This window comes from Phodopus roborovskii, unplaced genomic scaffold, assembly GCF_943737965.1.
Source record: "Phodopus roborovskii unplaced genomic scaffold, PHOROB, whole genome shotgun sequence".
NCBI classification, from domain to species: Eukaryota; Metazoa; Chordata; class Mammalia; order Rodentia; family Cricetidae; genus Phodopus; species Phodopus roborovskii.
Window position 1 is genome coordinate 52,450,210 of NW_026126517.1, and position 14,660 is coordinate 52,464,869.

At 36.8% G+C, this 14,660-nt stretch overlaps 1 protein-coding gene across 2 annotated transcripts in view; it reads right to left on the reverse strand.

Moving 5' to 3' along the window:
* The window catches only part of Tinag (tubulointerstitial nephritis antigen), a 96,094-nt gene extending 82,027 nt beyond the window's left edge, over positions 1–14,067 (reverse strand). The window contains exons 1-2 of one of the 2 annotated variants that reach the window (XM_051197974.1): positions 13,831–14,067; positions 91–154 (exon numbers count right to left, since the gene is read on the reverse strand). In XM_051197974.1, the coding sequence (XP_051053931.1) occupies positions 91–154; positions 13,831–13,960 (194 nt within the window). In that variant the 5' untranslated portion in view covers positions 13,961–14,067. Of the gene's footprint in view, positions 1–90; positions 155–13,605 lie in introns of both variants that reach the window. The other variant, XM_051197972.1, reaches the window with a different exon arrangement.
* Positions 14,068–14,660: the final 593 nt, after the last annotated feature.

A 14,660-nucleotide genomic window follows, 5' to 3' on the forward strand; every position in this document is an offset into this window, starting at 1 on the left:
TTAAATGTATGTTTTAATCAGAAGATGTTCTCATTCCTGAAGAAATACACAGGCAATAGAGCTCCATTCTGTGCCACTTAGATTACTTACCAAGAGTTGCAGTTTTCCTTAACTACCGATCCTTCTTCATAATGTTGACTATCTCTGGAGCAACCTGATGACAGCATATGCAAACAAATGAAAATTCTGAACTGAATAAACCATATTCGCATGGCATGTCATCCACGATTATCATCAATTTATAGAACGTGGCAAAATACTTAGTGCCAATCTGATAGCAGTCTCCATCTGGTTTGTATTAAAAGAGATTAGGAGAACCAGAGGCTGTGAATGACTCAAAAACAAACAAACAAACAACAACAACAAAAACTCCACAAAACATCATCTTCCAGACTTGACAGGACTGGTATACAAATGAATTCACAGACATCCTGGCAGTATGCAAAGACCTATACAAGTTCAAGCCAAACAGGGTCCCAACACTGACAGAAGTGGACAACTGATCTCACCTCTAACCAAGAAGCTATTTGCAAATGATAGGTACTTACAAAAGAAAATAATTATGTGTCACTGGGTATATAAATAATACTTCAGGGTTGGCTCCTTGATCAAGAGTAGTTAGGCAACACAAAATGAACTCCATGTTGTTTTGTGTCTGAGATTTTTGTTTTGTTTGGGCATTTTTGTCTTATCATATTTGTTTGTTTGGATTTCATATTTTGTGTGGGTTTTGAGAGAGAGAGAGAGAAAGAGAAAGAGAGAGCAAAAAGACAGAAAATATTAGATGACTACAAAGGTAGGGAGGATGGGAGAGGAGTTGGGGTTAAGAAACATGATCAAAATATTTTATGTGAAAAATATTTAAGCAAAAGAAAATGAAAAAAGAGAAAGAGATCCAAATATCTCTTAACTATTAATTTAAATTAATTTTAACTATTTTTTAATTATATCAATGTAAAGTATCCAAAGAGAACAATGATGAATCATGAAAATATGGGAAGTGTTGGCAAAATATTATGACAGTAGTTTCTAGATTATAAACTAAAGTCAGTTTTTAAAATACAGTTTTAAGAAATTGAAATCAAATGCTGAATTAGCAAAAGGAACCTCTCTTTGTGTAATAGAACATTTTAAAACAAAAATATAAATACAATGGCTCTGAATTTAGCAAAATCAATTCTAATCTTACAATTATAAGGTTCCATGGTCTCCAGAAGAGATGATTCAACTGCTAGTCACAATGTCACATGACAGTTTCTCAGTTCAAATCCTCTAGTTCAAAAACATGAAAGCTGCCATTAATACTCTGTTTAATGAACTAACTCTCAAAATATCTATATTTCTCAATGCTTTTCCATGGAAATTTGGTGTTCCATAAATATTGACTGGACTCTCCTGACCAGGCAGTTTTCAATAAGATAAACTCAAGTAAGGGGAAAATATAACTCTAAATTAAGTTTAGAGTTTAATTACTACACAGTTGAGGTAATTTTAATAATGAATCAGTACAACTATTACTGGAATAAAGAGTCAGATAGTACCAAGAGATAAAGAATTCTAGTGCTGGAGTTTTGTATCATTGGTAGAGTACTTACTTACTTAACACATAGAAAGGCTTCAGTTCTGCTTTGTATATTTTAGATCTAGGTTAAGTCTATGCTAGGCATCTAAATGGGGGAACTGATAGAAGTACACAAAAATGTAGAAATTATAATATACATTATGTATTTCTTAAAACCTGAGAGCACTTGTTCTTGTTCACTGTAAAGATTTGTCATTCATATTTGGTTTAATAAAACACTAATTTGCCAGTAGCTTGGCAAGAAGTGTAGGCAGGGTTAACAGACTAGGAGAATTCCGGGACACAGTTGCCAGCCAGACACAGAGGAAGCAAGATGAGAATGCCTTACTGAGAAAAAGTACCAAGCCACGTGGCTAAACATAGATAAGAATTATGGGTTAATTTAAGTTGTAAGGGTTTGTTAGTAATAAGCCTGAGCAATCGGCTAACCAGTTTATAATTAATATAAGCCTCGGTGTGTTTGTTTAAGACTGAACAGCTGCAGGATGGAGCAGGACAGTGTGTTTAGGCAAGAAAGAGTTAGCTCAAAGCACTCCAGATAGGATGCATCAGAAGAAACTGCAAATGAATGGCCCATAAGGAAACAGGGAATTCAATAGTGGTTGAATCTGAAAGAAAAGAATTTCTTACAAGCAATATGGCTGGCCCAGTGGTTAGTTTTGTTTGTTGTTGTTGTTGTTGTGTAATCTGGGAAAAGGAACCCTCAGTTGTGAAAATATCTCCTTCAGAGTGGCTTGTAGGCAAGTCTGAGGGACAATTTTAGATTAAGGATTGACATGGGAGGGCTCACAGTGGGCAGCACCATCAGTGGGCAGGTAGCATAAGAAAACAAACTTAAAAGCAGAAAGGACCAAGCCAGCAAGCAGCCCTCTTCTGTGACTTCTGTTTTGGTCCCTATCTCCAGGTTTCTGCCTTGAATGCCTGCCATGACCTCCTGGGGTGGTGGATCTTAAGTTGTCAAATGAAATAAACCCTTTCCTCTCAAAGCTTATTTTTTCATGCTGTTTATCAATGATCATGGAGTAATGGGAAACAAACTAATACCAACAGTCATTCACAGCATTACCAGAGATCAAGAGCAAGAAAGCAAAAATCTGGACATTACATCCACTACTGGAGAAGGCCGCCTCAGGAAAGGATCAGCAGAGTAACAAAAAGAAAGCCTAACAGAATAAGTGGATACAGAACTTGAAAGAAAGAAAACAAATTTGTTTTCACCTATTTTGCCACTAAATGGACAAAGGGAGAAAAAAAGATTGGATTTATAAATAACAGAGTCAAGAAAGGTCTTCTTTAAGGTTTTAAGATTTTTTTTTTCAATTTCAGGAGGTTCCATTTATTGAATTTGTGCTCAGAATCTATGGTATCAGCATTATATTTAGGAACTGGTCTCCTGTGCCAATCAGGGCTATATCCCAATTTCTCTCCTATCAGGTTCAGTAAAACTGGACTTGTGTTGAGCACTTTTGAGTCATTTGAACATGAGTTTTGTCCATGGACATAAATATGAATGAAATTTTATTCTTCTGCATGTGGTCACTCATCCAGTCATGCCAGTACCATTTCTGAACGCTTTCTGTCTTTCTATTGTAGAATTTTGGCTTCTTTCTGAAAAATCAGATGCTCATAGGTGTGTGGATTATTATCAAAGTCTTCAATTAGATTCTATTGATACACCCGTCTGTTTTTGATGCCAATACCAAGCTACTTTTATCACTGTAGCTCTATAGTAGAGCTTGAAATCAGGGATGGTGATGCTTCCAGGAGTTCCTTTATTTATTTTTCTTATTATTTATTTTTTATTTTACATGTCGATCCCAGTTCCCTCTCCCTCCCACCCTCCCTCTTACCCTCTCTGCTCCCACACATGCACCCTGACAACCCTCCCCTCCCATGCCCCCACCATAATTCCACATGTAGGACAATGCCATCCAGATGGGGTCATGTAGTTCTGTCAAGTCATTTGAAGTAGGGACTAGGTCATCTTTCCTGTCTCTAGGTTAAGGCAGTTATCCCTCCATGGGGGATGTGTCTGCAAGGTCCTTTTGTGCACCAGGGATACATCCTGGTTCCACTGTCTGAGGTCACTTAGACTGCTCAGTCCTTCTAGCTGAGACCCATATTCAGGGGTCTGAGTCAGTCCCATGCTGGATTCCCAGCTATCAGTCTGGGGGCCCCTTAGCCCCCCCTTGTTCAGGTCAGCTGCCTCTATGTGTTTCTGCAACCTGGTCTTGTCCTCCCTCTCTGCATCTGGAGTCTAGTTCTACTCAGTGTTTAGTTACGGGTGTTTGCTTCCATTTCCAACAGGAAGTAGATGAGGGCTCCATGATGGTGGATAAGTTAGTTGTTAATCTCACTATCCAGGAAGGGCATTTATAATAGCCTTTCCACTCTTGCTCAAATTGTTAGTTGGCAGCAGTCTTGTAGGTCTTTAGACCTTTCTTTAGGTTCAGTTTTCTCTTCAAACCAATAATGGCTCCCTCTTTTATGTTTGTTCTCTCTCTCTCTCTCTCTCTCTCTCTCTCTCTCTCTCTCTCTCTGTCTCTCTCTCTCTCTCTTTCTGTGTGTGTGTGTGTGTGTATCTTCTCTCTTCTCTCTTCTTTATTCTCTCTTCTATTCCTACCCTGACTCAATCTTCCTAGTCGCATGTGCTTTCCTCTCCTCCCCCTCTCTTTCTCCTACTTCTCTCTTCATTCACTGCCCCCAGCCACTTCCCATGTGCTCTGGGGTACTTGTCCTTTCCCCCTTCTGTGAGGGACTTTATATGAATCTCTTAGAATACACCTTGTATCCTAGTTCCTCTGGAGGTGTGAATTATAGGCTGGTGATCTTTTGCTCTAGCTCAAAATCCATATATGAGCTAATACAAGCCATGTTCCTTTTTTGTGACTGGGTTACTTCATTCAGGATGGTTTATTCAAGTTGCATCCACTTGCCTGTGAATTTCAAGATTCCATTATTTTTTTTTCTGCAGAGTAGTATTCCATTGTGTAGATGTGCCACATCTTCTTTATCCATTCTTCAGTTGAGGGGCATCCAGGTTGCTTCCAGGTTCTTGCTATTACAAATAATGCTGCTATGAACATAGTTGAGCACATGTCTCTGTTGCATGGATGTGGATCATTTGGGTATATGCCTAAGAGGGGGATTGCCAGGTCCTGTGGTAAACTAATTCCCATTTCCCTAAGGAACCAAAATATTGATCTCCAAAGTGGTTGTAGGAGTTTGCACTCCCATGAGCAGTGGAGGAGTGTTCCACTTTCTCCACATCATCTCCAGCATAAGTTATCATTGATGTTTCTAATTTTAGCCATTCTGGCAGGAATAAGATGGTAGCTCAAAGATGTTTTGATTTGCATTTCCCTGATAGCTAAGGATGTTGAGCACTTTCTTAAGTGTCTTTCAGCCTTTATGATTTCCTCTATTGAGAATTCTTTCTTCAGTTCTGTACCCCATTTATAATAGAGTTATTTGGTGTTTTGTTGACTAGTTTTTTGAGTTCTTTGTATATTTTGGAGATCAGCCCTTTGTCAAATGTAGGATTGTTAAAAATCTTTTCCCAGTCCGTGGGCTGCTGTATGGTCTTGTTCACTGTGTTCTTTGCCTTACAGAAGCTTCTAAGTTTGAAGAGGTCCCATTTATTAATTGTTTCTCTCAGTGTCTGTGCTCCTGGTGTTATGTTCAGAAAGTGGTCTCCTATACCAATTTGTTCAAGGGTACCTCCTACTTTTTCTTCTAAGAGATTCAGTGTGGCTGGATTGATGTTGAAGTCTTTGATCCATTTGGACTTGAGTTTTGTGCATGGCTACAGACATGGGTCTATCTTTAGTCTTCTACACACTCTCTTCCAATTGTGCCAGCACCATTTGTTGAAGATGCTTTCCTCCCTCCATTGTATTCTTTTAGCTTTTTTTTTTTTTTTTTCGAAAATCAGGTGTTCATAGTTGTGTGGGTTTATATCAGGATTTTCAATTAGATTCCATTGATCTACCTGTCCATTTTTGTGCCAATACCAGGCTGTTTTCAGAACTATAGCTCTTTAGTATAACTTAAAGTCAGGGATGGTGATGCCTCCTGAAGTTCTTTTATTTTCCAGGGTTGTTCAGAAATCAGAGAAATATCACCCTTTACAATAGCCACAAACAAAATAAAGTATCTTGGGATAACACTTACCAATCAAATGAAAGATCTATATAATAACAACTTTGTGGCTCTAAAAAAAAGTAATTAAAGAAGATATCAGAAAATGGAAAAATCTCCCATGTTCTTGGGTAGGTAGGATAAATATAGTAAAAATGGCAATCTTGCCAAATGCAATCTACAGATTCAATGCAATCCCCATTAAAATCCCAGCACAATTTTTCACTGACCTTGAAAGGTCTTTTTTAAGTTTGATTAAAAGATTTTTAAATTGAATTTAAAAGATTGAGAGAAGTGTGTGTATGTGTGTGTGTGTGTGTGTGTGTGTGTGTGTGAGTGAAGGGAGAGACAGAGAAAGAGAGGAGAGACAGAGAGAGAGAGAGAGAGAGAGAGAGAGAGAGAGAGAGAGAGAGAGAGAGGGGGGAGTTACAATATAAAATAGGACTTTAGAAGACAGGGAATACAGGACTCTGAGGTCACAAGAGGGAATCAGTTAAACTGAAATAAGGACCAAGAAGGAACTAAGATGGAGCAAATCCTATGATGATGGAGCCATAAAACAATTCCAGTTTTTAGTATAATGTGTATGAAATATCTCCAAAGTGAGTTCATCAAATTGTTTATACTTAACATACATGCAACAGTTTTATCCAAAACACCACATTAAATTGAAAATAAGTCTAATGACTATCAAAATTAAGGGAATCTTAGAATTTTAACAGCTTTTAGGATTAGTCAAATCAAATATTTAAAGAGGGAAATATTTGGTCTTGTTGCTTCGAGAAAGGATAACAATATGGTGCCTGTGGTTTATTTTAAAATACTTCATCACAGTGTGTTATAAATATCTGTGCAGGCTGAAGCTGCACTGTAGGAAAAGGAGTCACTTGCTGTAATCAGGAATTTGCACCACAGGGGTGTGCACTGGCATGCATTCTAAGAGGCCAGGCTTGAGGGTAGCTTCTTTAAATTTTAACATTATCCACAGTCTCAGCCACAGGATTAGCATAGTGAATACAAAAATGGGATTTCATTGGCAAAATCAGTGTCTTGTTAATAAGCATACTTCACATTGGTTGAAATATTTCAGTCACATTGTTCCTCTCATCTCACTGTTCATATTTATCCATTATTCCTTAAGGCAGATCATACACAATTGTGAATGTGGTACCCTCAGACTGGTCTTTATCCTTCATTCTATGACATCACTTGAGAAGATTTGCCAATTTGACACCTACTCTAAGGGTAAAAGAACCTCTGAAATAGTTCCTCCAGCAATTCTTTTGCAAGAAATGAACCCCTAGCAGGACAAAAACATGAAATTTCCTCCATCTTGGTGTGTTTTTTAAGCTCTGTCACTGATTTTCTGTATTTGAAATTTAAAACTATCAAGTTACTAGATACGATTCTGCACATAATGAAAAAATATAATGAATGTATGTTCTTCTTCCACCATATGTAAAATTGACATATTTATCTTTAATCCTTAAGATAGTGTAAAATTTCAAGTTTTTCATTTAGACAATTCTTAGGACAGAAATAGAAACAACCGTGAAAGTACATCATATGAAAATAATAGATTACTGGTGCAAACATGTAGGAAACATATAACATAGAGAAAACATGTAAACATAGAAGAAAGTTGCTTTGTATATAAAAGACTAATATAAATAATATACTATTTTCTTTTTTAAGTTAATTTCATCTATTTATTCACTTTCACATGGTACTCTTTCCAACAAATTATTTCCCAAAGGAAGACAAAGCAAAAAGAAAAATTACCTTTCTCAAGAGTAATTATAGTCTAATGTGAACTTTTTTTGCTACTAAGTGAAATGAGTAATTGCTCCTATCCATAATGAATGGAGTAAAAGCTATCACTGGCACATAAATTCTACCTAAAATATAACTCTGAGTTGAAACCTTTGACATATTCCCCCTCTCATGCAAAAATAAATGTTGAAGAGGTAACAATTACTTTTCTGAATGGAGTATATATTTTAGATAAGAAAAGTCTGAATACACTCTAGTGTATGCACAGCATTTTAGCTGAGTCAGGCATTACAGGCTCACACCTGAAATCCAGGTTAAGTAGGAGGGAGGCTTCATTGGGAAGCCTGCTATGAATTCAGGGCCTGTGCATACTACACAGTGAGATACAGACCAGTTTGAGTTATAAGTCAAAACCTTTTCTCCTTTGTCAGAGAATAGGGACAGTAAACTATGACTTATTTTGTAATACTGATATGCAAAATTAGCTTAGTGATACATGCATCCCCAATATTCAGGAAGCTCAGGCAACAGAATTAAATTGAGTTCAAGAATGAAAGCCTAGCTTGGGAAACAAAGAAAGGCCCATTCTCAAAGTAGGAGATAATTATATTTCAGTGAAATTATGACTTAAATAAAAGTGCAAGAATCTAGATAGGCATACTTTTATAGATTTCTTGTTCCCAATATCACTCCTTACTATTTGTGTCATATAAGAGAACCCTATGTTTCAAGGAAGCACATTTCCACACAGCAAAACCAAACCAAATTAAGTTTCGGCATTTATCCTCTTTTGAAAGTGTGGCCATGTGACATAGGCGAGACCAGAGCTACTATGCTAAACTCCAAAATCTCTTCTTAGGATGTGAAGACTCTGCCCTCATTCTCACTTGATATAGAGTATATTTGACTGATGTGGCATGAGAGGTTGATCTGAATTGCAAACAAAAGTTCCATGGTCTAGAGAAGAAAATGGAAGAGTGGACAGCTAGATTGAACTTAGGTTCAAGAATCTCAGCAAAGTATACTTATGCACTAAAGATATGTACTTTGGGGCTGGTGAGATAATTCTGCAGATGAAATTCCTTATCACTAAGCCTGACGATCTAAGTCAAATCTCTAAAATCCATGCAGTGGAAGGACAAAACCAACTTCTGAAAAATTGTCTTCTGACTTCTGTATATGCACTGTGTCACAGGCACAGGCAAATACACACACACACACACACACACACACACACACACACACACACGTAATGGAATATTTAAATAAATAAAAATATTTGTATTATTGTTTTCATAAAACCTATACTAATCTTTTCTGGCACATTATATTTAATTAATGAAACTTTAACCCCTTCAGGACAATCTTCTTTCCAGATGGTGTTGTAGAGTCATACTGTTGTCCATATATTCACCAGATTGTTACTCTTTTATAATGGTTCTAGCTGTTTTATATGCTAAAATCTTATATAGATCATAAGTTTCTCAAGATGTTGGTCTTTATGATACTCCTGTATTAGTACATCGATGCTTACTTCAAGGAGAGATACATTAAACGCTTGACATACCTTCAGGAGCTTTTACCAAATTGTCACCTTGAAAACAAATGTAAGAGTTACCTATTCAAAATAGGAAAATGACATTTTGCTATTTTACAAATACTACCTCACGCATGAATAAACTTGCTCCTTAAAATGTGTTAATTCTTTAAAATTATATGCACAAAAGCTATAGTCAACATAGGAAAGCCGGAAGTGGAAAAGGTGGTCTTCCCCAAAGAAGAACAAACAAACTGGTTATCCAGTGAGAAAATGGTCAGCTGTGAAGTCATACATATACAAAAAAATATTATATGGACTGAGAAGCTTACATTTAGAAACACATATATATTGTATTCATCCAATAACAGTTAATGAAAAATAGGAATAAATTTGAAGGAAGTAGTATATGGGGGGGGTGTTGAGGGAGAAAAGGGAAGGGAGATGTAATTATATTACCTCAAAAATGAAACAAATAAAAAGTTAAAAATATAGAAAAATAAAATCATTACTTGGTGAATATGGCCTTTAAAAATAAAAATTTTCTAGGTAATAACAATACTATTATAAACAATATTTAATACAAGAGAGAGAATATGACAAAAGTACATGATCTGTATATATGATGTCATAAAGGAGTAATTTAAATAAAAATAAGTGAGTTTAGTATGTTGAGAGACCTTGGAAGTTTTAAAGTATTATTATTCTATAAGATAGATTGATGGGATGATCTTCAATAAAGGCAGATAAAAGTTCAACTATTTTAAAAAAATTTAATAAACATACATAATAACCAAGTTTTTCTGTAAATTTTATTGTTATAGGTTATTACATAAATCTTCTGATGGCATGTCCTCAGATAAACCTTTACACATATTGACTTTAAAATAAAAGAATGAAATGTTATCTTTGTAACACACAAAAACTGGATATAGTAGGTCTGTCCAGAAACAAAGAATGATTTTTAAAGAGAAATGTTTAACGAGACTTCCCTGTCATAGAAATTCCTTTGGTTGCAGATATCCCTTCATTGTGGAGAAAACAGAAAGGGAAAAACATGAACAGGACATTCACAGAAGTCTAGGCATGTGCAAAAACACACACAGACCCTTAAACATCATGTTGTCTGAAATCAACAAGAATGAAAATTGTCTTTAACAGAAGGTAGCTTAAAAATTAATAATTCAGACACATAAAATCAGCCCACATGGTTTTCAGTGGTACATAAAGATATATTGTATCCTAAATGGACTTTAACTAACTCAATTCTCTCTGCCCAGAGTTGATACTGAGGAGAAATAGATTTTATATTGCAAAAACTCTCTATGGGGCTAGACATACGTGTATAGACAGGCAACATGCAATATAAGACCTTGAACACTTAAGTCCTTAGTACAATACTCAATGTCCCTATCTAACCTTTCTCTCCCTCTCACCTAATTACCAAATCTGCACTATGAAATTTCTTACAAACTCATCAAGCACATACTACATTACCCCTAAAAATATTCAAATGCATCCAGACTCACTCATCCTCTAGATGACCCACTCATTTCTTATGATTCAGTTCTAATGTCTTGGGTTCTAACTAAGTTCATTCCTGTCACAACTATTGCCCCCAAGTATCATTAGCTTTTCTGAGGTCCTTGTGGGGTAAGATTGTGTTTTTCACAGTTCCTACTTTTACACCATCTGAGCTTAATTATTGCAAGGCTTGTCCATGCTGCCTTGTTCATCCTTCTTCCATACTACTTAAAATCTGAAGCATACATGAATTGAGGAGAAAAGCCAAAAAATTAAGATTGGGACCTGATACTTACAGATTATCAAGAGCTTCAAGATGGCACCAACTGAGCATGAGAGTCCTCTGAGAATGGGAAGCTGTTTGATTACTCTGTTGCACATCTAAGAGATTTCATACCTACACCAAAGTAGCATCTTTTGATAACTTGTAGTAAACAAATATGATCCCAAATCCCCAACATATCCTAAATGGTCTGACATAGATAACTTACACTCACTTCTCAAACTGATCCTATCACTTATACTTTCCTCATGAAGACTCTCTAGAAACAGTGGCTTCCTTCCAGTTGATAAATAGTACTGTATAGTACTGTGTAGTCTGGTCTTCATATTCAGATTTGTAATAATCTTGTGTGAACTGTTCTCTAATTCAGCTCTTTCTTTATTAGGTAGCAGCTTGAATGAATGTTTTCTCTTACTGGTTCTCCAGTGAGACAGATGGAACATAACTTACTACATATTAATATTCTCACAGCATCCAACTTGTGTGTGAGTACATGAGTACATGTGCATATCCGTGTGTGTGTGTGTGTGTGTGTGTGTGTGTGTGTGTTTCTATGTGTGTAAATCAGAGGTTAACCTCAATGTCATGCCTCTGGAGCTACCACCTTATTTTTGAGACAGGGTCTGTCATTGTTATACAACAAGTACAGTAGACCAGCTGGCCACTGAAACTCCAACTTCTCCCTACCCCTGCCTTTGCAGTCAAGGGATCATAAACACATGCCACTATTCCTGTTCTTCTATGTGGCTACTTCTATGTCCTCAGGCTGTGGAAGCACCCTTCTTCAAAGAATGTATCACTATTTGCAGCTTATCTCATGATTTTTTTTATTGCTGTGAAAAAACACCATACCACAGAAACTCAATTAAAAAACATTTAATTGAGGTGGCTCGATTACAGTTACAGAGGGTCAGTCCATTATCAGGATGGAGAGCATGGCATCAGGCAGGCAGATGTGATACTGGAGCTTAGAGTCCTACATCTTGACTCAGATGCAATAGGAAGTCAAATGATTGCATACTGAGGGAATCTTGAGAAAAAGAGACCTCAAAGCCCACCCCCACAGTGACACACTTCCCCCAACAAGGTCACACCTTTTAACAGTGCCACTCCCTTTGGGGGCTATTTTCTTTTAAACTACCACACAGCTTCTCAGTAAATTTTCTAATTTTTTTCCTACTCCTCCAACTTGACTAATGTTTATAACAATAAGACCTTTCACACTGCCTGGCACAACAAGGACACTTAAAGAATTGTTGAAAGAAGACTAGACTTCTCAAACACAATAGAGTATCTGCTCCTTTGTAAAATGAGGTAAATGTTTTCTGAAATGTCTGATGATAAAAATTAAAGCCTGGGCTAAATGGAAATTCTGTGCACAATTCTAAATAGTAAATATACATTTAAGGTAACATTTTTAAAATTTATAAACAAGATGAATTTATTGATAATAAGAGCTGTCAATACCATCTCCTTATTGAAGGAAGATTTTTAGGTGCCTTCTAACTACAAGTTCTAGACCCATTTATAATTGTGTGACTGAGCTCCGATTAACCCAAATTTCCTGATGAAGAGATTTGGTGCTATGAGATCTTCATCTAGGGAAGTGTATAGGGTACATCTGTCCATGGGGCTTTGTTTTAGCAACTTTCCAAAATTAATATCTGTTCTCATATAATTGCATCTGTGTATCAAATATCATCATTCTACACATCATCTCACATGTCATTTCTATTTATTGTCTGGATTTCAGAGTCTTATATGACTATTCTATTTGACCCTCCTTTCTCTTTGATGATTTTTTGGGGGAGGTTCAAGACAGGGTTTCTGTTAATGATCTTTTAGACAGGCTCCCATGCAGCCCAGGCTGTCCTCAATCTCAAAGTAGAGAAGGATAACCTTGCACATGTCATCGTCCTTCCTCTACTTCTAGAGTGCTAGGATAGCAGGTGTATGCTACCATTGTCCAACTTGTATGGTGCTGAAGTTCAAACCTAAGGCCCCATACATGCTAAGCAAGCATTCTACCAACTGAATTACACTTACACCCTCTTTAGTGGTTTCAAAATTTGCAAAGTGGTGAAATAAGACAAAAAAATAAACATATTTGAAGAATTTATTATCCTTACACAAGAATAGTGCCTAGTTTTATTTTTGTTTTAATGTCATTGCTAATACCATGTACTCTCTAATACTTCAGGTTTATGAGCCTGACAAATTAGTAGTAAAATGTTACATGGCAAGAATATTCAATGGTTCTAGATGTTGATATTTTTAAATTTCATGGAAATCTCTAAGAAAACTACACTCATGCTTGAAAGTTGTGATGAGTACATTATTGAAAGTTAAACAACACATATATTGAAAGACTGTTCAAAACAGAATCCACACTCATACTTACTACACTCAGACAAGAACTTTCCCAGTGGTGCCAGTATGGTATAGGCACCCTGCATTTGAACCAAAGAAACTTAAAAATCCAACAAATTTTGTTGAAATTATCATTTTCATTCCACTGAAGGAAAGGAGGAGAGGGGAGGGGAGGGGAGTGGAAGGGAGGGGAGGAGGAGAGGAGAGGACAGGAGAGGAGAGGAGAGGGGAGGGGAGGGGAAGGAAGGAGGAGAGGAGAGGAGAGGACAGGAGAGGAGAGGACAGGAGAGGAGAGGACAGGAGAGGAGAGGAGAGGAGAGGAGAGGAGAGGAGAGGAAGATAAAACTCTCAGATTTGACGATTAGGGTAATGTTTAAACACATTGCCAAAGCCTACCTTCTGGATCTAAAGGCTGTTTGAGAGGAGGCCATTCTTTTTCTTCCTGGCAAAATGACTTGTAATCAGGACAGCAATCAGAGTTTTCCCTTTCACAGAAGCTATCACAGTAACACAATGCATTGGCTTCATAGAACTGAGTGACACAGGCATCGTCTCTGTCTTCACAACAGCCAAAGCTTCTACAGTATTGCCCTTGGAAAATGGCCCTTTTGTGCCGAGTACCTTCGAAAATACTGTGATTTCCAGTGAAATTTAGCCCTGGATCCACTTCTCTTGGTGATAAAGAATGGGTCTCTGCACAGACTTCTGTCATCAGATAGGAGAAGATTAAGATCTTATATCTGGTCCACATTCTCTGGATGGAGGTTCAGCTTCCTCTTTCAGCTATCTCCGATTCCAGTCTTGGAGATTTTTTTCTTAAAGCCTGATCTCTAATCATCAGGAAACCTCAGCTTGGACCTTGAGACTGATTCTTTCCTTGAGTCTCTTATAGTTAAACATTAATATAACCTTTCAGTGTTTGCACAAGATAATGCAAGTGCTAGGAGTAAACTATTATAATTTATCTAAAGTCTAAATGTATATTTTATACAATGTTACAAAAATTTATATGATTATCAAAAACTATCTAAAATCTTAAGTATATATGATATATGGAATATTGCTTGTCCCTCAGAAAACCTAGGTTTCTAAATCTAAGAAAACCCCTAGTGTATGCATGTGCCAACAAATGACTATAAAAACACTGGCAATGGGCAGAAAATTCAAAAGTCAAAAATACAATCACTTATTTCACCTTCTTGCATGATGACTAAATACAAGCTCTCCCAATGTCACCTGCTAAGATCTGTCCCATTGACAGCAGTTCCTGTGAATCAGACACACACTGGCTTCATTTCCCATCTGCGTCTCATTTACCTACCACAAGCAGTTTAATCTTTAGACTTGCCAAAGCCCTATTCATCAAGAATACTCCAAGTGTGACCTTACTTCTCCCTACCCAAGTTTCTACCCAGCATCAAAGGAAACTATACATTCTGGGAAGTATCTGT